Source organism: Elephantulus edwardii, unplaced genomic scaffold (assembly GCF_000299155.1).
Source record: "Elephantulus edwardii isolate Elephantulus edwardi_28Jun2011 unplaced genomic scaffold, EleEdw1.0 scaffold00036, whole genome shotgun sequence".
Taxonomy (NCBI): domain Eukaryota; kingdom Metazoa; phylum Chordata; class Mammalia; order Macroscelidea; family Macroscelididae; genus Elephantulus; species Elephantulus edwardii.
Genome location: NW_006399786.1, coordinates 9,015,361 through 9,041,590, shown reverse-complemented (window position 1 = coordinate 9,041,590; position 26,230 = coordinate 9,015,361). Strand labels below are relative to the sequence as shown.

The 26,230-nt window shown below is 38.7% G+C and overlaps 1 protein-coding gene across 1 annotated transcript in view; it reads right to left on the bottom strand.

Annotated features, from left to right (window-relative positions):
- Positions 1 to 405: 405 nt before the first annotated feature.
- MTRF1 (mitochondrial translational release factor 1) overlaps positions 406 to 26,230 on the bottom strand; it is a 59,024-nt gene continuing 33,199 nt past the window's right edge. The window contains exons 6-9 of the mRNA XM_006884617.1: positions 19,679 to 19,792; positions 14,520 to 14,656; positions 11,057 to 11,155; positions 406 to 519 (exon numbers count right to left, since the gene is read on the bottom strand). Of these exons, the coding sequence (XP_006884679.1) occupies positions 406 to 519; positions 11,057 to 11,155; positions 14,520 to 14,656; positions 19,679 to 19,792 (464 nt within the window). The remainder of the gene's footprint in view (positions 520 to 11,056; positions 11,156 to 14,519; positions 14,657 to 19,678; positions 19,793 to 26,230) is intronic.

Here is a 26,230-nt window from a genome sequence, read left to right as displayed (position 1 = left end):
GTCAGGCCTTTCTTCTGAGGCCTTCCATCTTTCTTCCTCGGGGAACTCTTACCTGCCAACCTTTTGGTTAGCAGGCAACGATATTAACCATCTGTACCAAACCACTCAAGTGCTCCAGATGAATTTAAAGCTGGCTAAGAAAAGGCATATATAAAGAGGTCAAGTACTCTTGTAACAATACATAGTCCTTTATTATCCTTCCTTTCATTGACCATGCTTGTTTCGTGATTTTTGTAAAGCTGGATTGTACGTCACAGGAAATAAAAAAAAAACAAACCCAAAAACCAACAAACCACAAAACAACCAACTCGTAAGTACACTGCACTTTATGAAAATTCATAGATTTCCATGTCTAAGAATCCTTGACACAGGTCCATTTCATGAATAAAAAATATAAATCGGCACTTATTTTGCTGATTTAAGGTTTTTATCCAGAAGTTCAGCCATAGCTTCTTCATCTGCTGACTGAAGTAGTCTCTGAATTAGCTGATCCAGGCCCTTCTCACCACATAAAAATTCCTGGGGAGAGAATAGAAAATCTGATATTAGAAATAAATGACAAACTGAACAAAGAGCTAACTGCTATTTGCTTCGTTTCCTTATGTTGGTTGTTTCTGTGGGCTGGAAGGTAGCTTTATAGCAACGCTAGATGACAGAACTACAACTCTGGGTCTCTGAAGCTGTAATTTTTTTCTCCTTTTGGAGCACCAGGTAGATTTGAACTGTTAACTTCTCAGTTGCAACTAAGCTATTAACTTATGTGTTATTAGGGCTCCTTTTAAATTTAATAGTATCAAAGTATTACTAAATAGTTCCATAATGTTGTGAGGACAAATGCTAATGTGGGAGGATTTCCATTTGTAAGGGTCTTTATGTAAAAAAGTGAGGTAAAAAGAGCAAATGGAATTCTACTTCCCTGGATTGTTTAAATATAAATAGGACTAGCATTTATTTTTAAATCACTCTTGTGGATTTAAATTTTCCCAGGAACTTTGTGCTTGTTTGGATATCCACCTCCAAAAATCTTATAATCTTGTGTCAAGGTCATGATCATGAATGAAAATAGCAAATCAATAGGGCAGGGTGGGGTTGGGGAAGTAAAAGGAAGAGTTCTGGACTAAGGATTGTGTGTTGTTGTTAGGTGCTATTTAATCAGTTCCTACTCAGCGACGTAAACAGCAAAACACTGCTCAGTCCCTTTGCCAACTTCACTGGCCGCTGTTGCAGCTACTGCGTCAATACATCTCCTTGTGAACCTCTTCTTTTTTGCTAGCCCTCAACTTTAGCAAGCATGAAGTGCTTCTCCAGGGACATGATGGTGTAGTCCATTAGGACATGAACTGCTAATCCAAAGGCCACATAGCTTGGGCCAATTGAACCCACCAGCTGGTAGCCTACTCCCAGATGATTTACAACCTCAGAAACCCAATAGCTCATTATGAGACAGCTGAGGCTTGTCAGCAATGATATTTTTGAGGCTTTTATTTTGTTGGGTTGATTTTATTTTCCTTTTTCTTGTTATGTCCTTCTCTCGATACTTGTTCTGTCTGATAATATGTCTAAGTACATGAGATAAAATCTCACCATTTTCACTGCAAAGGTGCTCCTTCCAAGGTAGTCAGTCTATGTTAAATTCCGTACTCTGCCAACACCATAATCCAAAGACATCAATTCCTTGGTCTTCCTCATTAATTGGTCACTTTTTGCACGCATGTGAGGCAAATCAAAATACCAAGGTTCCAGTCAAGTGCTCTTTCTTTAGTTCTTTTTTTTTTTTTTTAGTTCTTTAGTTTTTAAGGTGACTTCCTTATTCTCTAGCACTTTAAAGAGGTCTTATGAAGTACAATGCAATAGTTTGATTTTGACTACTGCTTCTACGAATGATGATCTTAACAATAAATTCTTGGTAACTTTAATATTTTTCTCTATTTATCTTGATGTTGTTTACTGGTTCCGATATGATAATTTATGCTAAGATGTAACTCATACTGAAGGCTGTAGTCTTTGATTTTCATCAGTAAGTGCTCAAAGTCTGCTTTACTTTCAGCAAACAAGTTTCAAGTTGTTATTTCAAGTAGTTAACAAATCCTCTTCTGATCCTGATGCCACATTCTTCACATAATCCAGATTCTCAAATAAGTATGGAGGAAAGAAACACACTCCCCCCCTTCCCCTGATTTTAATCTATACAGTATCTTCTTGTTCTATTTTAATATCTGCTTCTTGATCTATTCTGCACTAGTGTTCCTATTTTGTGCAATGTTATCCACAGTTTGTTATGATCTACACAGCTGAATGCCTTTCCATAGTCAACAAAACACAAGAAAACATATTTTTAGTACTGAGCGCTTTCAGCCAAAATCTATTAAACATCAGCACAGATACCATTTGTTCCACATCTTTTGAATCTAGCTTGAATGTTTGGCAGTTTCCAGTTTTTAATCATCTTCAGCAAAATTTTACTAACATGTGATATTAGTAATGTTGTTATGTGCCATTGAGTCACCTGCGACTCATAGCTACCCTATGTATCACAGCCCTAAACCCTGCCCTTGCCAATCTTATTGTCTCTGACACACCTATCCCCATTACTCCAGTGACTGAATCAATCCACCTCATAGAGGATCTTCCTCTTCTGCGCTGTCCCTCCACCCTCCCAAGCATGATGTCCTTCTCCAAGGACTGGTCCCTGCTTGCAACATGTTCAAAGTATGTCAGATGAATCTTCAGAATCCTTGCGTCCAAGGAGCAGCCTGGCTTCACTCTCTCTAGGATGAACTTGTTTGTTCCCCTAGCAGTCTATGGTATATTCAATGTTCTTCTCCAGCACCAAAGCCCAAAGGCATCAACTCTCCTTCTATCATCCCTAGTCATTGTCCAGCTCTCTGACGCATAGCAAGTGATTGCAAAGATCATGAGCACCTTAGTCTCCAGACTGATATCATTGCTCTTCAGTACTTTGGAGATGTTTCTGACAGCAGATTTTAATTTCCTGGCTGTTGGTACCAAGAGTGCTGATTGTTGAGCCAAGCAAACTAAAGCTGTTAACAGTCCCAATCTCATCACTATCTATCATGATGCTTCCAATCAGCCTAATGATTGAGAATCTTTGTTTTCTTGATGTTGAGCTTCAATCCATATTGAAGGCTGCAGTTCTTGACCTTCTGCAGCAAGCACTTCAGGTCCTCCTCAGATCTCCTTAGTGCAGATTGTTGATGAGTCTACCTCTAATCCTGATGCCACACTTCTCCTCATAGAGCCCAGACTCCCAGATAATCTGTTCTGCATATAGACTGACAAGAAATGGAGATATGACACATCCTTGATGCACACTCTTCCCAATTTTGAACCATGCAGCGTTTCCTTGCTGTTCTGATGACTGTGTCCTGGTCCAAGTATAGGTTTTGCATTAGAACAATCAAGTATTCTGGATTCCCATTCTTCTGAGTGAGCCACAGTTTGTTGTAATCCACACAGTCAAATGCCTTTGCATAGTCAATAAAACACAGACATCCCTCTGGTACTCTCTGCTTTCAGCCAAGGGCCATCTGACATTAGCTATAATATCCCTAGTGCCATAACCTCTTCTAAATCCAGCCTGCACTTCAGGCAGTTCTCTGTTGATGTGCTGTTCCAGTCATTTTGGGATCATTTTTAGCAGAATCTTGCTTGCATGTGATATCAATGATAGTGTTCAATAATTTTCACACTGTCAGATCACCTTTCTTTGGAATGGGAACAAACAGAAATCTTTTCCAGTCATTTGGCCAGGTGGTTGGCCTCTGGATTTCTTGGCACAACTTGGTGAGCACATTCAGGGCAGCGTCTGTTTGTTGAAATATGTCAATCAGTATGCCATCAATTCCTCGGGCCTTGTGTTTTGTCAATTCTTTCAGAGCATCTTGGACTTCTTTCTTCATCACCATAGGCTCTTGCTCATATGTTTTTTCATGAAATTCATCTGTGTCCACCAATTCCTTTTGGAACAATGACTCTGTATACTTTGTCTATCTTCTTTTAATGCTTCCTGGATCATTTAATATTTTGACCAAAGCATCCTTAAGTATTGCAACTCAAGGTTTTAATTTGTTCTTCAGTTTTCAGCTTAAGAAATGCTGAGCGAGTTTGGCTCTTCATATTTTCTTACGCCAGCTTCTTGCACATTTATTATTAAATAATTTCCATATTCTATTAGATTACTGGAAAGAAGGGAGCTCTGATGGCCTAGTGGCCACCAAAAGAAGCTGCGCTGCAATCCAGACTGTTGGGAAGATAGTTCTATACTTTTCTATCCATCTCTTCTCTTGCAGGCCATAGTTTTTGATGGGGTTAAGGTCCCATCACTTATCCATCTTCATCTCCAATTATTCAAGTCCTAAAGTATTCACTCCTACTAGTTTACTGACTGTCCTACATAAGGACTTTAATGTTTTAGTCCAACTAAGTACAGTTTAAGGTACTCTGATGGTATTGTCTTTAAAGAGTTGTTCTTGGCCAAAGGTTCACGTCCACCAGCAGCAGCTCTAAAGACGATGAGCACTCTCTCTTGTGCTATTTACAGCCTCAGAGAACCTTCTGGAGGATCAGCCAGGAGTCCATTCCTACTTGGCAACAAGCAGTTTGATTTTTTTTGATGACTGAAGAAGAAATGATATCTTTAACTTGCGGTATAGTAAACAGTAGAAGTGTACCAGGGTTTGCCAAAAAGACCAAATAAATCTATCTTGCAGTAAGTACAATCAGGATAGTTTTTAGAGGGAAAGACAGTGAAAACTGGATATGTTGTCAGGGGCATCAGTCCTTCAAAAAAGACATCATGCTGAGAAAAGTAGATCTGTGAGAGGGAGGAAGATCCTCAGTGAGATTTACTGATATAAGGACTGCAGCAATAGGCTTGTGCGTGTTGGAGATCATAAGAATGGCTCAGGGCAGAGCAAGGTTTAACTCTGTTGTTCATAGAGTAACAGACAATATACCATAATCATAGGTAACTAACAACAATAATCTGAATATATTAAAATGTACCTGTTTTGGTGGACAGTTTCTGAGTTCTGTGGAATGAATATAGCTGTTCCACCAATGAACTGCCTTTGGATTTTTTTTTTCAATCAGTGGTCTTTCATCACTTACATTTGTATTTCTTTTTGAACACATAGTTGTTTTTATTAGCCAACTCCCAGCCTTACGTATCTTTGTATCTATCATGGTCCCTACCACTACACCACAGAGTTTGCCTCAACCTCAGTCCAAGCCTAGGTAAGGAGAACAAGAAAAGATAAAAGGAAAAGAGAAACATATTTTTAAAAAGTAGTATTCCTCACAGGGTTTATTAATTTATGAACCCAATTAATTATTGATTCTTCAGTTTCCTTTGAAATTCCTTTTAGAAATGGCTTCCTTATAACCATAACCAAACCAAGACAAACAAAACACTTAGCCTACTACCACAAGTTGATTCTGACTCCTAGTAGCCTTCCACCAGGTGTCTGAGTCTGTAAGTCGGAGAGAGGAGCTGACTGCCTCCTCTTTCCCCTATAGTATGGCTGAAGGATTGAAACTGGCAACATTATTTTGGTTAGCAGCCCACCAAGTAATGCAGTATATGCTATCAGGGCTCCTTTTGTCAGTATTGTTGTGTGATGTCATGTCAGAACTGACCCATAGCTGACCCTTCAGCAGGTTCAGAGACAATAAACTGTCCATCTTTCTACTACTGAGCATAGGGTGGATTCGAACCATGTGCCTTTGGGATTGCAGTGCAGTTTCTTACTACTAGGCCACCAGAGATCCCTATTGCTATTGTGATATACCATCAAATTGTAACCAACTTTTAGCTGACTCTTCAATGAGTTTTCAGAGGCTGTCAAATGCCATCTTTCTATCACAGAGCAGATGGTGGATTCAAACCCACTGCCTTTGGGTTCACAGCACAACTTCTTATCATTCAGCCACCAGAGCCTGTGTAATCTCTGAGGTAAGGTTTCTATGAGTCAATCCCTCAGCAGCAATGACTTTTCTACTAGTCCATCTTCCTTCAGTTAAGTGCATTTAATTAGCAGCTATATTTCCTTGCAGGTAGACAGTAAACGCTTCTCCTTGCATTTTCCTTTCAGACCATAAACAGAAAAGAAAGTTTCTGAGGAACTATCAGATAGACCAATGCACATACAGAGACATATGATTATCAGTTTAAATTAATCTTTTTGGGATAGATTTATTCTTTGCTGTCTTTCTAATAGGCTATCCTTAAAAAAAAGGAACATAACCAACCAACCCTATTGCTGTCAAGTTGATTCCAATTCACAGTGAAGCTACAGGACAGAGCAGAACTACCCTCATTGGGTTTCCAAGGCTGTAAATCCTTATTGGGCCAGACGGTTCATCTTTCTCCAGAGAGACACTGGCGGGTTACTAGCCTAGCACTTAACACACTGTATCACCAAGGTTCTTAACAGTTCTTAATAAGTGATAATTAGTCTTATTAAATTGCTAATTTTCCATACTGACTTTGGCTCCATAGTTCAGTCAGTAATAGCATGTTAGTATTTTAGCTAAAATTATCTTTTATAAAATATAATTAATTCAGATGTTTTATAATTGAAATAATATGCACCTATGTGCCCTTCTAAGAACCATTACTGGGCACAAGAATGTGGTTGTCTCAGGAAAAATAATCACTAGGCAGGAAAACAACATAAAGAACATGGTGTAATGAGAATAATATGGCTAAACATACTTGGTTATTGCTGTGCATTTCCTGAGGAAAGGGAAGTTGCAAATAATTTCCTTCATTTCTACAAGACTACTACTATTTCATATGCAAGGCAGCTTTATTTAAGATGCTGAGAATACAGAGGAAGTGGCATAAGATACATAGAAATTTACATGTAAATGAAATATATGGTATCTACAGTCATGTACCTGTCCAAATTATTGAAGAGCAATGATGTTAGTTTGAGGACTAAGGTGCACCTGATTTAGGCCATGGTCTTTTCAATCATGTGCTATGTTTCTGAGAGCTGGACAGTGACAAAAGAAGACAGAAGAATTAATGCCTTTGATTGTGGTACTGTAGAAAAGTACTGAATATCCTGTGGACTACCAAAAGAACAAGTAGATATGTCTTGCAGAAAGTGCAGCCAGAGTACTCCTTGGAGGCAAGAATGACAGTTTCACTTCTCAAACTTTGAACATGTTTTTAGGAGAGGCTATCATTTGGAAAATGACATCATGCTTGGGAAGGTGGAAGGTCAGCAAAAGAGAGGAAGACTCTCAGTCAGATGGACTGATACAGTGACTGCAGCTATAGGCTTTATTCACTATGTCAGGTAAGAGGATGGCACAGGATAGGACAAGGTTCAGATTGGTTGTTTCTAGGGTCACTATGAACTGTACTCAACTTGATACCACCTAACAACAATGACAAAACTGACTAGTATATAGAGATCACATCTTTTTACATTTTGTTTTATTATTTTTTGTGTGTACCATTAAATCGGATCTGATTGGCACAGGAGGAGATTGCCCCTGCTTTTCCAGCAGAGAATCTGGTGGATTCAAATTGCATACTCTGGGGTTGCAGTGTAGCTTCTTGCCACTAGGCCACCAGAGCTCCCTTAGGGAGCACATCTTATTAGTGCTTACCAAGGCCAGTCAGGAGGTAGCAGAAAGACCCAATGCTAAGGGACACTGAGCCTTAAGGATTCCAGAAATTTAGGAATGGTTAATGATGATGGCTGAACAGCATAATTAGATAATTGTTACTGAATTATACATGAAGATAATAGAAATAAAAAATGTTTTGTTACTTATATAATTATCTTAACTGAAAAAAAAATCACAACATTTTCTAGCAGCAAGTGCATGAGGAACATGAAGAAAGTATGGACTCTGTAGCTGGTTGCCTCCATGAAGAACTGCCTCTTCTGCCATGAGGCCAGAAAAACTGAATGGGTACCAGCAACTGTTATGGAATATTTGATAAAAGGTACCACGGAAAGATCCTGACCTAAAAGGGAACAATGCAAATCAAATTCCTGACTCTACACGTTCCATAGCCATGAAGAGTGAATGAACCCTGAAACAACTCTTTTTTTAAAAAAATTTTTATTATTTTTGTGTGAATGTACCGTCAAATCATATCTGACTAGTACGGGAGGAAATTGTCCCTCCTTCCCCGGCAGAGTATCTGGTGGATTCAAACCGTGCGCCTCTGGAATTGTAGTTGCAGGTCCTTGCCACTAGGCCACCAGAGCTCCCCTGAAACACCTCTTCTGAGATAATCTTTAAACCTGACACCAAAAATATCTCCAGAAAACTTCTTATAACCAAGGAACAGTTTAGCTGACTCAGTATTTAAAAAAACACCTGCCTTGACCATGCTCTTCTAAGAACATCTAGATGGAGATGGAGCTCTGGTGGTCTAGTGCCAAGAAGCTGCACTGCAATCCTGAAGATGCGTGGTTTGACTCCACCAGACACTCTACTCAAGGAGGGGAATCTCCTCCTGTGCGAGTTGGATCTGATTTGGTGGTATACAACAAGAAAGGAAAAAAACAAAACAAAACCCAACCAAGCAAAAAAGAACATCTAGATGGAAGTAAATGATACTCTCTTAAGAATTATCTTCTTGTTGTGTGCCTTTGAATCAGAACCAACCCATAGCTGACCCTCCAGCGGGTTTTCAGAGGTGTCTATGTGGGATCAAAGTGATAGTAGCAAGGAGGCAGTGAATCTACTTTAACGAGAGAAGAAGGAGGGTGTGAATGGCTGAACAACTCAATGAATTTAATCAAGGTCACTGAATTATACACGCAGAAACAGGAGCCCATGTGTTGTGGTGCTTAAAGTGCCCAACTGCTAAGCAAAAGGTCAATAGTTTGAAATAGCCAGTGGTTCATCAGGAAAAAAGATGGGGCAGTCAGCTCCGATATGGATTTACAACCTTGGAAACCTTGTGGGGCAGTTAAGTCTGTCCTACTGGATTGCTGTGAGTCAGAATCTATTCAGTATAAGTGAAAATTAGAAATTGTTGAATCATTGTATAGTTTGCTATATACATCACAACAGCAACAATAACAATTTAAAGGAGAACAAAAAAATATTTTTCTATTGTGAAATTAAGACTTTGATTTTTGAATGCAAAGTGAATCAATTTGTACCAAGGCAGAAGAATCAAAATTTTCTGTAGCCTGGTTTTGTTTTTCACCTAGCCATTTATGGGAATTTGTTCATTTTTCTATTCAAGAAAAATAAAAGGGGAACATTTTATGCTTCATCATTCATGCATAAATGTCAGCAGTTCTGGTTATAAAAGATTCCATTAGGCTAATGTTCAAGCCATTTTCTCTTGGTCCTTTCGTCAATAGCATAATTGTAGCAGCTGAATTTAGTGAATACAAATTGTGGAAGACATAATTCTAAATTCCCTGAATGATACCCCTGCATAATTCCCTCTCTGTATGTGTTAGCAGAATCTGTGCATCTGGTAGGATATTCCATGATTAAGTGACTGATAAGCTGACTGAATTAATCATAAAGGAGGGCTCAGGCCCACTTGGATAATATCCTTTTTGATTAACTCAAAGTCAACAAGCATGAGAACGCACATGGAAAGGCTATATATTAACAACTGTGATGGTCATCAGCAGTTTAGTGCAGAGGCCAGCTAGCTGTCTACAGTGGGGTGATAATATCAGTACTGCAACCTCAGGGGAACAGAATTCTGGAACAATCATATTTGCTTGGTAACAGTACGGTGAGTAGAAAGATACAGATTGCAGCTAACATCTTGATTCCAGCTTTGTGTTGTGATCCTCAGGCCATACCTAGACTTTTGACCTCAACATTTTAATATTTACAGAAATCCAATCTACGTGTATGTGTGTGAGTGTGTGTATATCTAGTTGCTGTTGAGTCAAAACCAACTCATAGCTGATCCTCCAGTGGGTTTCAGAGGCAATAAATCGCACGAGAGCTGACAGCCCGTCCTTCTCCCATACAGCAGCCTTCGGGATTGCAGTGTAGCTTGTTACCACTAAGCCACCATATGCATCTACATAGTTTTTGTTCAGTGATGTGGAGTCAAGTATGACTCATAGATACCCTATGAACAACAGATCTGAACCCTGCCACTTCCTATGTCATCTCCATAATTTCTGACATACTTGAGCCAACTGCTACAGTTAGTACATCAATCCATCTCGATGAGGGTTGCCCTCTCTGTCTCCTACCCACCACCTTTCCATGCATGATGTTCCTTTCCAAGGAATAACCTCTCCTAATAATATTCCCAAAGTATGTCGGATGAAGCTTTGTCATTTTTGCCTCCAAGGAGCAGTCTGGCTGCACTTAATACAAGACATATCTGTCTGTTCTTTTGGCAGTCCATGGGATATTCACTATTCTTTTCCAACACCACATATCAAAGGCATAATTTTCCTCCTGTCATCCATATTTTCCAGCTTTCAGATGCATAGCAAATGATTGAACAGATCATGGCCTACCTTAGTCTTCAAAATGACATCATTGCTCCTCAGTAATTTGGAGAGGTCACTGACGGCAGATTTTCTTAACACAATGCCTTTGACCTGCATAATGCCCTCCTCTTATATTGGCAGAATTTGTCATTATGATAGGATATAACCCCCATGATTAGGTGACTTCTAATCAGCTGACTCTGAATTAGACTTTGAACCGTATCACTTCTTTCATCTCACACACACACTCTGTGACTGCATAACAGAGAATTTAGAATTATAAAACCTAATGGTTCAACCTATCACAAAGACCTTATTTCTTACCAACCAACTAATAAAAAATATTTGCAAATTTTAGGATACTACTAGAAACTGACTAAATGGTTTAAATAATGGGGATAGTATTTTATTTTTAAAATTTTACTTTTCTTTGAAAACCTAAGACATATATAGTATGTAATGGTGCTATTGTTTACCGAATTATCTGATTCTGACTCAAAGCACCCCTGTAAGACAGAGTAGAACTGCCCTGTAATAGGGTATCCTCGGCTGTAATCTTTACACTCAGTTATGATTACCTTAATACCACGAACTTCATGTGCTATTCTGTGGTCGGTGACTCTATCCTGTGTGAAATTGTATGTCCGGATTCTTTCTGATTGGGCTCTTGTTCCCACCTGAACCATAACAAATAAAGTTAATTTTAAACTCATAATTACTTTCATCACGATATAAAAAGTACTTGAAAGTGACTTTTAACAGTATAAATATTTTTCAAAAGTCATGTAAGTGATGAGGAACCAAAAAAGGCAGAACTTAGTATTTAAGCTACACATTTGATAGGTTATATTCTAAATATTTAACCAAATTAATTGTCTGTCCTCATTAGTTCTTCCTGGATTCTATGGCATTATGTTCCTGTTCAAGCAAACAAGGAACAGTAACATTCAGTAATTTAACAAACATTTCCTGAAAGCTTATGTAGTGTCTGCTAGGTTCTGATGAATACTAGAGGAGAAAGCACCCTCGCCTTATCCCACTCTCTTAACCATCCACTTCTAGCTGGACTCAAGGGTTTCTCATATATTGCTCTTCCCATTTCTACTATCATTCAGGGGCTCATAGCTTTCACTTAAAGTCTTTCAAAAATATCCTGCTTAGTTTCCCTAAATCAAAGTTTTATGATAAATTTCCTTATTTAACTCTGCATTTAAGGCACTTCATAATGTGGCCAATCTCTCCCATGATGCTTCTGAAAATTATGTGAACCTTTAGAATGCCACTTATTATACCATATTAATACATAACTGTTGTTGTTATGTGCCCTCGGGTTGCCTGCAACTCATAGTGACCCTATGTACAATAGCCATAAACCCTGCTATATCCTATGTCAATCTAAATTGTCTCTGACACACCTACCACCATTAACCCAGTCACTGAATCAATCCATCCCATTGAGGGTCTTCCTTTCCTGCACTGTCCCTTCACCCACCCAAGCATGACCTCCCTCTATAAGCACTGGTTCCACTTTGCAACATGTCCAAAGTGTGTCAGACGAGGTTTCGGAATTCTAGCTTCCAAGGAGCAGGCTGGTCTTACCCTCTCTAGGATGAACTTGTTTGTTCTCCTAGTAGTCCATGGTATATTCAAAAGTCTTCTCTAGCACCACAGCTCAAAGGCATCAATCTCTTATTCTCCCTAGTCATATTGTTTAGCTTTCTGACGCATAGCATGTAATTTAGTACTGCTAAAATACTACTTCAAGGAATGTCCTCTCTAATAATCTCCTACCATCTTTGCCTTTCTTTGTTCCAACAACAGAAAAATGTTGCTTTCCTCCTTTGACGTCCCTTATATCTAGAATCCTCCTCACAGCACACCGTTTCCAGTTTCTCTTATGCTACAGCTACCTGCATTCATCTTACTCTGCTCATCTTCCCTGCCTCTCCAACACACAACACACACACACACTTTGCTGTCTGCTTTCACTTTTTAAGATTGATAAAGCAAAAAAGAAATTTCTGTAACTAATTTTTTTAACTTCCAAAGCAAGTACTATGATACTGAATTTGTAAACCTGGCAGATCAGCAGGGGAATGTAAGAAAAACTTCAGATTCCTAAACTCAACCTTAGATATACACAGTGGCCAGATACTATATCTTTTTAAAACATTTCCTGGGCCCAGATCAAATGAATACAGAACTAAAGGACAACCAGATGCTCTGCTGGAGGAGGAGGGGCAATCTCCTCCTGTACCTGTCAGATCCGATTTGATGGTACACACACAAAATAATAATAATAATAATAATAATAATAATAATAATAATAATAAAACTAAGGGACATATTAAAGGAGAAAATTTACTTAGGCAAGGATTACAAATTAAAATTATGTTTTGATTCAGCGAACTGCATAAGCCATATGGGCAAGAAAACTGTGAGCCTACAGCACCATGACAATGCTCAAGAACCCAATACTAGATCCATGACACCGGATTTTCTTTTTTTTCTTTTTTTTTAATTTTTTATTATTTTGTGTGCGTGTACCGTCAAATCAGATCTGACTGGTACAGGAGGATATTGCGCCTCCTTCTCCGGCAGAGCATCTGGTGGATTCGACCGTGTTCCTCTGGGATTGCAGTGCAGCTTCTTGCCACTAGGCCACCAGAGCTCCCCGACACCGGATTTTCTAGGAGTGAGTTCCAGGTATCTGTCTACAATGCCCTTTTAATTGCAACTAGGGTTGAGAACCTGACTGAGTATAATTCTTTCCACATAACAGCCACTATATATAATAGTTGAAGTAAAGACTTCTAAGCATCAGAAGTCCCTTTAGACAGAAGAAACTTTAGGCAGGCACAAGTCATTTTGGGACACAGGGTCTTTTCTAGCCTCTCAAATCAGAATATTGAAGAAATTATCTTGAGTATTTATTTAAAAAATTATTACGTGAAATCTCAGTTGCCAAAAGCAAAATAACAAATCCACCATAATGTCTTTTAATTCAAATGTGGTATGGCTCACAGTGTTTATGCTATTGTCTAGCCAAACTATTACAAGAAGTAACAGTTAGTCTGTGACTAAACATTCCTATCTGTAAATATATATAGACTGACACTGCTCTACAATCAGAGATTACTTCAAATAGGACATTAACCATTTGTTTCATCTATATCTTTTACTTTTTTGCAAGACAGAATGTGACTAGGATGAGAAAGTTAAAAATTGTGAAAAGACTAGGATATCTAGATAAGAACATCTAATGTTTCAGTTTACACAACTTGTCATCCTAACATATTTAATTTACTGTAAAAATACCTAGCTGAAAAGCACAAAAAAGCAGTTATTTCTGTACTCCCTCAGGTACAAACTTTACTAATGGTTTTAGAATGTCAAATTATATAATACTTTGCTTAAAACAATGATTATTCATTTTGCTAAACATTTTCTATTTAAATACTTCAATAAATAATATAAAATTCAATGGGGGCAAGTTGCTGTTGAATCAATTTTAACTCATGGGAACACAATGGGTACAGATCAAATGCTCTGTAGGGCTATGATTTTTAGAAGCAGATATGCAAGCTTGTCTTCTGGTGGGTTTCGACTATCTATATTTGGGCTGGGAGGCACATGCATAACCATTTGTACCATGATGTAAAAAATTACTCTCCCACCAGCCCCTAGTCTCTATATTTCTTCAATAGCAAACATCAGTTTCTTCCACATAAAGTTATAATAATAAAAGGCTTTTACAATAAAACTCTGAAAATCTCTAGGTTTCCAAAAGTTTTTGTTATTTTAAAACCTAAGACAGGATGTGATGACAGAAGGAAACCACTGGAAAATAATGTTTCATTTACACACATTTCATTTATTAATTTGCAAACTGCCATGCTCTAATTTGGCTATAATCTCTATGCATGTAAGTTACTTATAAATGAGCATGTTTTCCTATGCTCCAAGTCATTTACGTTACATTTTCTACATAACATGATGACTTTGTACAGTTAGGAAATTACTACAATAAACTAGTCTTACCTGTAGTTTCCTTGCACTTTGTTGTTGGCACCTGTCCTTCTCAACAATCTGCTGGTAGAGTTTTGCTTTCAATACACGCAAAGCTATTTCTCTGTTTTTTATCTGTGATCGCTCTTGTTGGCATTCTACTACTAACCCTGGAAAATGATAGTGATCAGAAGTAAGGCAAAGCTTTCTCAAATCAAATGAATATAGAACTGAGGAACATATTAAAGGAGAAAACTACTCAGGCAAAAATTAGAAACGAAAATTATGTTTTGATTTAGCACACTTCATAAACGAATAAACAGTGTATGATAGTAATAGCTGAAGATAGTTGCCAAGATTCTGATGCACTTCCCAGGAAAGCAGCAGCCTCTGAAGACAGCTACACATACTTCCTTACCTCTTCCTGCCAGCTTCTTCAGACATTTGTGCAACTCAACAGAACAAACTGTTGTACACCATCACTTCTCTGTCTTATGCAGGAATTCCCCTTTCACCCTTGAAGTCATGAATACACACAAAATTGAAGTTTTAAAACCATCCTCTATATAAAGACACCAATGGAAAAAGAGCTCTGTAAGGTCTTAAAAAAGAAGAGCCTATAGGGAATCTGACCCTTAAGTTGTATTAAGTTCTAACTCCAGCTAATCATCATATCTAAGCACACACAATTTGGCTGGCCAACTTCTGGACTTGGCTCCAAACTAAAAACTATGAGACTAGGCCTGAAAGAAGAGAATGGCAGAAAAATGAGTGATGGAATGGAGGTTCCAAATTGAAGAGATTTCCCAGCAAGCACATGCAAAGTAGAAGTAACCCTCAGTTCAACCATGTGGCTAACAAGAAGAGGAATTTAGAAAGAAAAGGGCTGTTACAAAGATAGAGGAGGGAGAAAAAACCCAAAATGGATGTCAGAAGAGATGCTGAATGTTGCATTAGAGTGCAAAGAAGCCAAAACAAAGAGAAGAAATGATGAAGTTAAAAAAATGAACAGAAGATTTCAAAAGGCAGCTTGTGAAGACAAAGCCAAGTATTATAATGAAATGTGCAAAGAGCTGGAGTCATAAAATAAAAAGGGAACTCACTCAACATTTCTCAAGCTGAGGAAACTGAGGAACAAATTCAAGCCTTGAGTTACAATACTGAAAGATGCTGTAGTCAAAATCTTAAATGATCCAGGAAACATCAAAAGAAGATGGATGGAACATTATACCATAAAGAAAGGCTTACACAGAGTCACTTCAGGAAGCAGCATATGATCAAGAATCAAGGGCAATAAAGGAAGAAGTTCAAGCTGCTCTGAAGGACTTGGCAAAAAATGAGGCCTCAGGAATTTATGGAATATCAATTGACATATTTCAACAAACAGATGCACTCCTGGATATGCTCACTAGGTTGCATCAAGAAATCTGGAGGACAGCTGTCAGGGTACCTGAGTGGAGATCTGTATTTATTCCCACTTCCAGAAAGGTGATCCAACAGTGTGGAAATTATCAAACAATACCATTAATGTCACATGTAATAAAAATATTGCTTAAGATTATCCCAAAATTGCTAGAACAGTACATCAACAAGAGAACTGCCAGAAATACAAGCCAGATTCAGAAGAGACTGTGGCACTAGGGATATATTATTGATGATATTAGATGGATCTTGGCTGAAATCAGAGAGTACCAGAAAGACGTCTATTTGTGTTGGTTTTTTAAAAATTATTATGATGCAAAGACATTTGACTGTATGGATCATAACAAATCATGGCTAACACTGAAAAGAATAGGAATCCCAGAACACTTGATTGTGTTCATGAAAACTTAGACCAAGAAGGTGCTATCTGAAAAGAGGAAAGGAACACTGTATGGTTCAAAATCAAGAAAGGAGTGTGTCAAGAATGTTTCCTTTCTCCATATGTTTTCAGTTTATATGCTGACCAGATTTTTTTCAGAAGCTGGACTTTGTGAAGAAGAATATGGCATCAGGATTGGAAGAAAGAAGACTCATTAACAACATGTGTTATGCAGATGATATAACCTTGTTCACTAAAAGTGAGGAGGAATTGAAGTCATGCTGTAGAAGATCAAAGACTACAGTCTTCAATATAGATTGCGTCTCAATATCAAGAATATAAAAATCTTCATCACCAGACCAAGAGGCAGCATCATAGTAGATGGAGAAAGGATTGAAATTATTAACAATTACTCTAACTTAGATCCACAAGCAACACCCTTAACATCACTAGTCAGGAAATCAAAAGACAAGCTGCACTGGGAAAGTCTACTGTCAAGGACCTCTGACTTCCAATTTTAACAAGGACAGTGGAGCTCCTTGAATGCCCACCACTTCCTTCACTGTCCTCTGCTAGACTAACAGTAGTCGGTAGTTTTGGTCAGAGATGGGGGAGGGGGTTAGCACCAGGACTTGGGGTTTCTGTGCTGTGTGACACAGGATGTAAGTAACAATCTGGAACTCCTAACTTACACTATTCTAGGAAGTACAGTAATGATTTGTGTGCAAAGATTTGAAATTTTTTAACATTAAAAGTACCAAGTTCCTGAAATTCAATAAAATATTTTTATTAATTAAAAAAAAATTGAATTGGCAAAAGCTGTGTGACAGATATACTTAGAACAACAAAAACAAATCAACAAAAGAGAAGCTGGTGAGGCTGCCCCTACACACCAAATCCTTCCTGAGATTTGGTTCCTTGCCTTGGAAGGTTGTTGTTGTTAGATGCCATTGAGTCAACAGTAATTCATAGGAACCCTATGAACAGCAGATCTGAACCAATCTTGCACCATCATTTCACAGAACATCTCAATTAGTTGGGCTAATCATGTATCTAGTGCTTCTGATGTTCCTTCTAATTTTCTGCACAGTGACTAGGGTCTAAAAATGTAGCAAGTAGGCTCCAAGGGACAATCAGTGGTTTTTGTTCACCTGGAGCAACAGAGGTAGTCAGGTACAGAAAAAGGAAAGGGCACTGACTCCATGAAAAACTGCCTCCTGTGCCATGAACCAGAAGAACCAGAGGGTGCCCAGCTACCACTGCTGAACACTTGGATCAAAGATTCTATAGCAGAGTCTTTATCAAAAGAGGGGAAATGCAGACCAGAACTTAACATTTTCATAGAATTTAGACTTTCTAGAGCTATAGATTGGAAGGAGGAGTGGCATCCACTTCCATAATAGCTTGCCTCCAAAAACCCTATGAACCTGGAGAGAGGATGAAAGGCACCCAAGCGTCGAGGACTCTCCTTCATAGGGTCACTATGAGTCACCTGCGACTTGACGCACTTAACAACAACAGCTATAGAGGCTGGATGAACCCCTGAAATTATCACCTTGCGTTAATCCTTAAACCAAAAATATTATCTGAGGTCTTCTTAGTTTACTTTAAGACCAAATCCATTGCTGTTGAGTTAACTGAGACTGATGATGGCTGCCCTCATTGGGTTTCCAAGACAAGGGGAGACTGCTTCATCTTTGTCCTTTGGAGTAAGAGGTAGATTCAAAAGCAGCCCAACATGTAATCCACTAAACTACCAGGGTCCCTTTATTTAGCTTAACTCCTAACAAATGTCTGCCTTGAGCATTGTTAAGTATCATCAAGTCAAAAGTACCTCACAGCTGACCCTCCGGTGGGATGCCAGAGGTACTAAATCACATGGGAGGAAACTGCTCAGCTTTCTTCCGTGGAGCAGCTAATGAATGGGACCACATGGTTTTGGGTTGGAGTCGGTAGCACAAATCCTTACCACTAAGGCCCCAGAGTTCCCTGACTTGAGCATTAGGCTTATTTACTATTAATGTAAAATATTAGCTAACTAACTGCCTTAGGTGGGTGTGAGATTATGTAAATAACTTAGGGAAAGGTGAGGATGGTTCCACAATTTGAAGGTAGTCAATGTTATTAAATCATACGTGTAGAATGTAGAAACTGTTGGCGTATATTCTCACCACCAACAAAAGATGTTTAAAAATGGGTTAGTAAGATTTGATCTGGAGAGGTTTTTGAAGGCCTCATTTAAATTGAAGAACAAGATCTGTGTAGTTAATCAAAGAATTTGGCCCAAGGTAAATTTGGAAACAAAATGATTACTTTTATTTTATTTTTTTTTAAAAAGCAGGTAATTTATCCTTTAATATGTTTTGAACTATTCTGGCTCGATTGGGAGAATTCTCCCATGTGATTTACTGCCTCTGAAAACCCACTGGAGGGTCAGTTGTGAGCTGCTTTTGACTCAATGGTACATAACAACAATGCTCAAGGCAGGCATCCTATTTTTTCCCCTAATTTTTACTTATTTGTTTATTTTATTTTCTTGTTGTGTACCACTGAAACATACCCAACTTGCACAGGAGGAGATTGCCCCTCCCCCTCCAGTTGAGCATCTGGTGGATTTGAACTGCAAGCCTTCAGGATTGTAGTGTAGCTTCTTTGCCACTAGGCCACCAGAGCTCCCTCTTTTCTCTAAGTTTTTGAAAACTCATGTTAAGATAATTCTTCTTGTTCAAGGTTGTTTATAAAATAAACCAATGACCAATACCACCAGCCTTACTCCAAACACTACGAAAACTAAGAATTTTTTATTTGCTTAAATAAATTATAGTAATTGTTATATGCCATAAGTTGCAAAAGACTCACAGCTGATTGAGGCTGTAAATCAGTCTTCTGACTTGATGGCAATGAATTGAGTTTATTATTTTAACAAGGTAGCATGGTAAGGTGGATCTTAAATCTCACCCCTTGTGAGGCTATGAAAACACCAGCATAGACACAAAGATGCGGAAAAAGACATGATATGAAAAGAGACCAACACAACAGTTGTATCTACAAGCCCAGGAACCCCCAGGACCACAGGTTAATAGAAGTTGAAATAGATTTTAAAAAAAAAGAAAAGAAAAGAAAAGAAAAAAAGAACTTTCCAACATTCATTGCTTGAATTCAGACTTCTGGCATCCTCAAATGTGAGAAAATGCTGGTAATTTGTAGTAATTCTGTTAACAGCAACACTGTTAGTTAAGACAGGCAGGGCCTTAGCTCTAAAATGCCAGTCTTACCTTTAGAGGGTACAAGGAACCAAACACTAACTCAGGATTATTTTCTTCCAAATGCTGAATCAAGCTTTATAAGTGAAGAAGTTGTTAGATGTATATAAGAAAAAGGGTACGCTTACCTGTGGGGAGATGGACAAGTCTGACAGCACTGTCAGTTGTGTTAACATGCTGTCCTCCTGCTCCTTTCGCTCGAAATGTATCTACACGCAAATCCTTGAGGTCCACTTTCACATCTACCTAGAGAAAAACGCATAGTATAAGTTCACAATACTTGGTTCCCTGCACTCAATGAAGGTAATGAGTATAATGGTTCACTACAGTTTGTGAACACTTTAAAACTTTATGTATTCCAAGATTTAGGATGAACTGTACTTTTCTGTGTTAAAATAAGCCACAGCCATAAAACAAAGAAGAAACTTACACCAAAGAATCACTAACATCCTGTTCCAATGGCATGCTTTTTTTTTTAACACTGACTTTGGATGTAAGGGGTTCACTGAGTTATCAAGTATTTCAAGTTTCATCTTTTAGCATTCTAAAGATGCTGTTGTTGTTAGGTGCTGCTGAGCCAAGTACAACTCATAGTGACCCTATGAACAACAGATAAGAGCCCTGTCTTATCCTGTGTCATCCTCAAATCTCTGAAATTCTCAAGCCCATTGCTGCAGTCACTGTGTCAATCCACTTGGTTGAGGGTCTTCCTCTCCTTTGCTGTCCCTCCACTTTCCAAGCATGATGTTCCTCTCCAAGGAATAACTTCTTCAAGGAAAACGCCCAAAGTATGTGAGACGAAGCTTCATCATCATTGCCTCTAAGGAGCACTCTGGCTGCACCTTCTTCAAGACATATCTGTTTGTTCTTCTGGCAATCCTGGGATATTCAGCACTCTTCTCCAATACCACAGTTCAAAGGCATCAGTTCTTCTGCATCCTTCTTTATTGTCCAGCTCTCAGATGCACAAGACTGAAAAGACCCTGCGCTGAATCAGGCATACCTGTCTGTATCCTCAAACTGATATCATTGCTCAATAATATGGAGAGGTCCCCAACTACAGGGTCTCCCAGTGCAATATGTCTCTTGATCTGCTGCTGGTACCAAGTGTATTTACTGTGGGTCCAAGCAAGATGAAATGGTTGACATTGTCAACCTTTTCTTTATCTATCGTGATATTGCCTATCAGTCCCCTGGCAAAGATTTCTGTTTTCTTGATGGTGAAATGCAATCTATATTGAAGGCTGCAGTATTTAACCTTCTGCAGCAAATACTTCAAGCCCTTTCATTTTAAGCAAGCAAAGTTTTGTCATTCACCTAACAAGATTATTGATGAGTTTTCCTCCAACCCTAATGCCACATTCTTCATATAGTCCAGCTTCTGGAATGACTTGCTCAGCATACAGACTGAATAGGTATGGAGAAAAATATTCATTCTTGATCCACATCTTTCCTGATCTTAAACTATGCAGTCTTTCTTTGTTATATTTGGACAACAACTTCTTGGTCTATGAATAGGTTTCACATGAACATAATGAAGTGTTCAGGGATTCCCAATGCTACCCATAACTCATTATAATTCACATAGTCAGATGTCTTTTCATAGTCAATAAAACAAACATTTTTTTCTCTCTTTCTTTAAAAACTCATTATAGACTTATGGATTTGCTTTTTAATTTCATTACTTATAGTCATCATTATTATTTTTGGATGCTCTGATCCTCCACTTTGGCTAGAAGTAGTAGTGGACAAAATTAGGAAACATATGGGTTAGGATTTGTTTTTTTTAGTGAGGATAAAGACGTTGTGTATTCATAATTTTTTTTGCTGCTAAGATTAGTAGGAAACATGCTTTTAAAGTGTTAAGTGTTACCTATGAGGTACAATGCAAGAAGAAAACATCTTTCTTGTATTCTCTTTTTTCAGACAAGATTCATTTGCCATCAGCAATGATATCCCTAGTTGCACAGTTTTCTGAATCCAGCTTGAATTTCTGGTAGTTCCCTACTGATATACACTTCCAGCTGTTGTTGAATAATCCTCAGCCCTCTATGAGGTGGATTGATTCAGTGACTGGGATAATTGGGATGGGAGTGTCAGAGACAGTGCGATTGGCACAGGACAGAGCGGAGTTTAGGGCTGTTGTACATAGGGTCGCTATGAGTCGCAAGCGACTCAACGGCACATAACAACAACAACAACAACATGATATTAATGATATTGTTCAATAATTCCCACACTCTGATGGATCACTTCTTTTAACTATAGGAACCACGACAGATCTCTTCCAGTCACTTGTCTAGGTAGATATCTTCTACAATTCTTGGCATAGGCTACCTGGCCAACAGTACATCCTAGTATAGTTAGCAGCTAAGCATGAAATCATTGCACCCAAGGGCTTCCTTCTTATGTAGAAAAAGATAAATACAAATGCAAGGAGCTGATGTGGTGGGAGGTAAAACTTGTAATTTAAAAACATGTGTTTCCTAGCTTTGTCCAATGATACTATTAGCCAAAGTGGGTTATACATCCACAAAATAAAAGATTATAACTCACTGAAATAAAAAACAAGCCCATGGGTCAGATGGAAGGAATATAGAGTGTCAAAGTAACAAAAAGAACTGGTTGACACAGAAATATATTAGGAAGTAGTGTATGATCATGAGCCAACAGTAATCAAGGAGGAAGTTAAGTTGTACTGAGGGCACTGACAAAAAATAAGGCCCTAGAAATTGCCCTGGATATGCTCACTAATCTGTGGCAAGACATTTGGAAGATTCCTGGCCAACTGCCAGGAAGAAATCCTATTAATTCCCATTCCTCCCAAATGGTGATCCAACAGAAATGTGAGAATTATTGAACAATATCATTGATATCACATGCAAGTAAAATCTTGCTGAAGATTATTAAAAAACAGATAGAACAGTACATGGCCAGGGAATTTTCAGAAATTCAAGTTGGATTCAGAAGAAGCTGTGACACAATGGTCATCACTATTGATGTCATGTGGATCTTGGCTGAAAGCAGAGAGTACCACAAATATGTTTATCTGTGTTTTGATGACTCTGCAAAGGCATCTGTCTGTGTAGATCATAACATATTATTACTAACATTGAGAAGAATGGGAATCCCAGAACACTTCATTGTGCTCATGTGAAGCCTATACATGGACTAAAAGAGCTGTTGTCCAAACAGAACAAGGGAACGTTACAAGGCTTAAAAGCAGCAAAGGTCGTGCTGCAGGGATGTACCCTTTCTCTGTATCTATTTGATCTGTATGCTGAGTAAATCATTCCAAAAGCTGGACTGTAGGAGGAAGAATCCACCATCAGACTCAATTGCTGTGTTATGCAGTTGACACAACTCAGCATATAGAAAGAGAAGAGGACTTAAACACTTGCTGCAGAAGACCAAAGACCACAGCCTTCAATATGGATTACAAAAATCTTCATCACTGGAAAATTAGGCAGTATCCTGATAGATGAAAAAAAGATCTATTTTACTTGAATCCACAACCAATAATTATGGTAACTGCAGTGAAGAAATCAAAAGAGGCGTTGCATTGGGAAGGTCTCCTGCCAGATTTCTCCAAAGTGCTAAACAACAATTATGTTCCCTTAAAAACCAAGATGCGGAGGAGCTCTGGTGGCCTAGTGGCAAGAAGCTGCACTGCAATCCCTGAGGAACACGGTTCGAATCCACCAGATGCTCTGCCGGAGAAGGAGGCGCAATATCCTCCTGTACCAGTCAGATCTGATTTGATGGTACACGCAGTCAAAATAAAAAAAAAAACAAAAAAACACAAAAAACCAAAAAACAAACCAAGATGCACCTAGTCAAAGCCATGGTCTTTTAAATGACTTTTTAAAAAGAGAGAGAGGGAAAGGAAGGAGTGAGTGTGTCTGAGAGAAACAAAAGAAAGAGGGAGAGAGAGAGAGAAAGTGGGTAGGGAGGAAGATTCTTTGTCCATGAATGCAAGTTAATACGTGTACATGGGATTAAGGAATTAGACAGTCACCATTTTCCAACTCCAGACTAAACAACTGATTCTGACAAGAATCCATACTGGTTCCTTGCTACCTAAATATAACACTTTTTCATTAAAAATGAACAAGTTAGGTAGGTTGTTGTTGTTGTATGTGCCATCGAGTCACTTGCAACTCATAGTGACTCTATGTACAAGGGCCCTAAACCCTAGCCTATCCTGTGCCAACCTCACTGTCTCTGACACACCTACTTCCACCTCCCCAGTCACTGAGTCAGTCCATCCTTCTCTCCTGTGCTGTGCCTCCACTCTCTCAAGCATGACGTCCTTCTCCAACAACTGGTCCCTCCTTACAACATGTCCAAAGTAAGTCAGACGAAGCTTCAGAATCCTTGCCTCCAAAGAGCAGCCCAGTTTCACCCTCTCCAGGATGAACCTGTTTGTTCTCCTAACAGTCCATGGTATATTCAACACTCTTTACCAGTACCACAGCTCAAAGGCATCAATTCTGTTTCTAAAATCCCTAGTCACTGTCCAGCTCTCTGATGCATAGTACACAATTGCAAAAATAGCCAGGATCAGGCACACCTTAGTCTCCAGCCTGATGCTGTTGCTCTTCAGTACTCTAGAGAGGTCCCTGACAGCTGACTTTCCCAATGCAATTTGTCTTTTGATTTCCTGGCTGCTGTTACCAAGAGTGTTGACTGCGGAGCCAAGTAAACTAAAACTGTTAACTATCTCAATCTCTTCACCATCCATACTGATGCTGCCAATTGGCCCAGTGGTGAGAATCTTTGTTTAGGTAGGGTAGGGTTTCAAAATTAAAAATTTGTAGAGCCAATATTCTCTGAAAATCTAGAGGAACATCTGGATTATGCAAATAACTTGATGTAGTAATAGTAATGGACTGCCAAACAACAACAACAAAGAAATCTGTCTTGAAAGAAATGCAGGCAGAGTGCTCCTTAGAAGCTAGGAGAGTTCGCTCATGTTGTCAAGACTAGTCTTTGAACATCAGGCTTGGAAAGGTGGAGGATCAGAGAAGGGGAGGAAGACCCTTTGTGAGATGAACTGGCACAGTGACTACAACAGGCTTAATATTTAATCACAGTAGATATTGTGAGGATGGCATAGAACTGGGCAGGATTTTGATCTGTTGTATGTAAGGCCACTATGAGACAGTCTGTTCGAAAGCCCCTAACAATGGTAATAGTAAATAAAAAAAGATAAAGAAAAAAAAGAATCCATACTGAATGTTAATACTATGGATAAAGGCATTGGGAATAGGGTACATGTATTCTATAGATTACTTAGTAATTAAAGAGGGAAAAATACTTTCATAATGGAAAGATTTTTGTGTTCACTTGTTAGGTGCTATCAAGTCACCCTTGACTCAAAGTGACTCTATGTACAACAGCTCTGAACCCTGCCCTATCCTACACCATTTTCACTGACTCTGATACACCTAAATGCATCACCCCAGTTATCATGTCATTCCATCTCCTCTGGGGTCTTCCTCTCCTGTACTGTCCCTCCACCCTTCAGAGGATGGTGTCCTGCTCCAAGGACTGGTCCCTCCTGGCCACATGCCCAGAGAATGAGAGTCAGAACATCAAAATCCTTACTTCTTCTGCCAGAGAAGGTGGTGCAATATCCTTCTGTATCAGTCAGATCTGATTTGACGGTACATGCACACACACACAAAAAAATCCTTACTTCTAAGGAGAAACTTGGTTTCACCCTCTCCAAGACAGATCAATTTGTTCTCCTGGTGGTCCATGCTATGATCAGCATACTTCTCCAGCACCACAACTCAAAGGCATCAATTCTTCTGTCATCCTTAGTCATTATCCAGCTCTCTGATGCATAGCAAGTAATTGCTAAGACCATGGCGTTAATCAGGTGCACCTTAGTTTCTACAATGATATCACTAATTAAATGCTCAAACTAACCAATAGTGGGAAAATCTCATAGGATGGAACATAAATACAACTTAACTTATGAATTATCCTTGCTCAAAGCATATACTCAGAATGAAGTGGAAAGGGATATTTAGACAGAACTTTGGAAATAGTAGAAGAGATAAGGAAACAGGTTAAAGAGCTTCATAAGGACACAATGACACAAATACAGAATGTAGCATGTTCTACAAGATAACTGTTCTGAACTCTTTAAAAGGTCAAAGTCATAGTGCAACCACTACGGAAGGCAGTATGATGCTTTCCCAAAAAGTTGGAAATAAGAAATACCATTTGACCTAGCAATTCCACTACTAGGAATATACTGAAAGAAACCATAACTGTTACCCAAGCAGATATATGCACATCCATGTTGATTGCTGCTTTGTTTACAATAGTAAAGAGCTGGAAACAACCCAAGTGCTCATCAACAAAGGAATGGCTAGAGATTGTGATATGAGTTTAAATCCTGGCTGAAATGTTTTCATTCTCTACCTTTTCAGGGCTAGACAGACAGAATCTCTCTTTTCTTGAGCTTCCCATACATTGGAGAAGGCTTTTCTAGGCTATTTCAATCTGTAAATAGTGTCTATTGAACAGGTTGTATGGGTATAAAGGAATATTTCAGTAATCATTGGCTGCATAGATTCTGAAGCTTCGCCTGACATACTTTGGACATGTTGCAAGGCGGGATCATTTCTTGGAAAGGGACATCATGCTTGGGAGGGTGGAGGGAC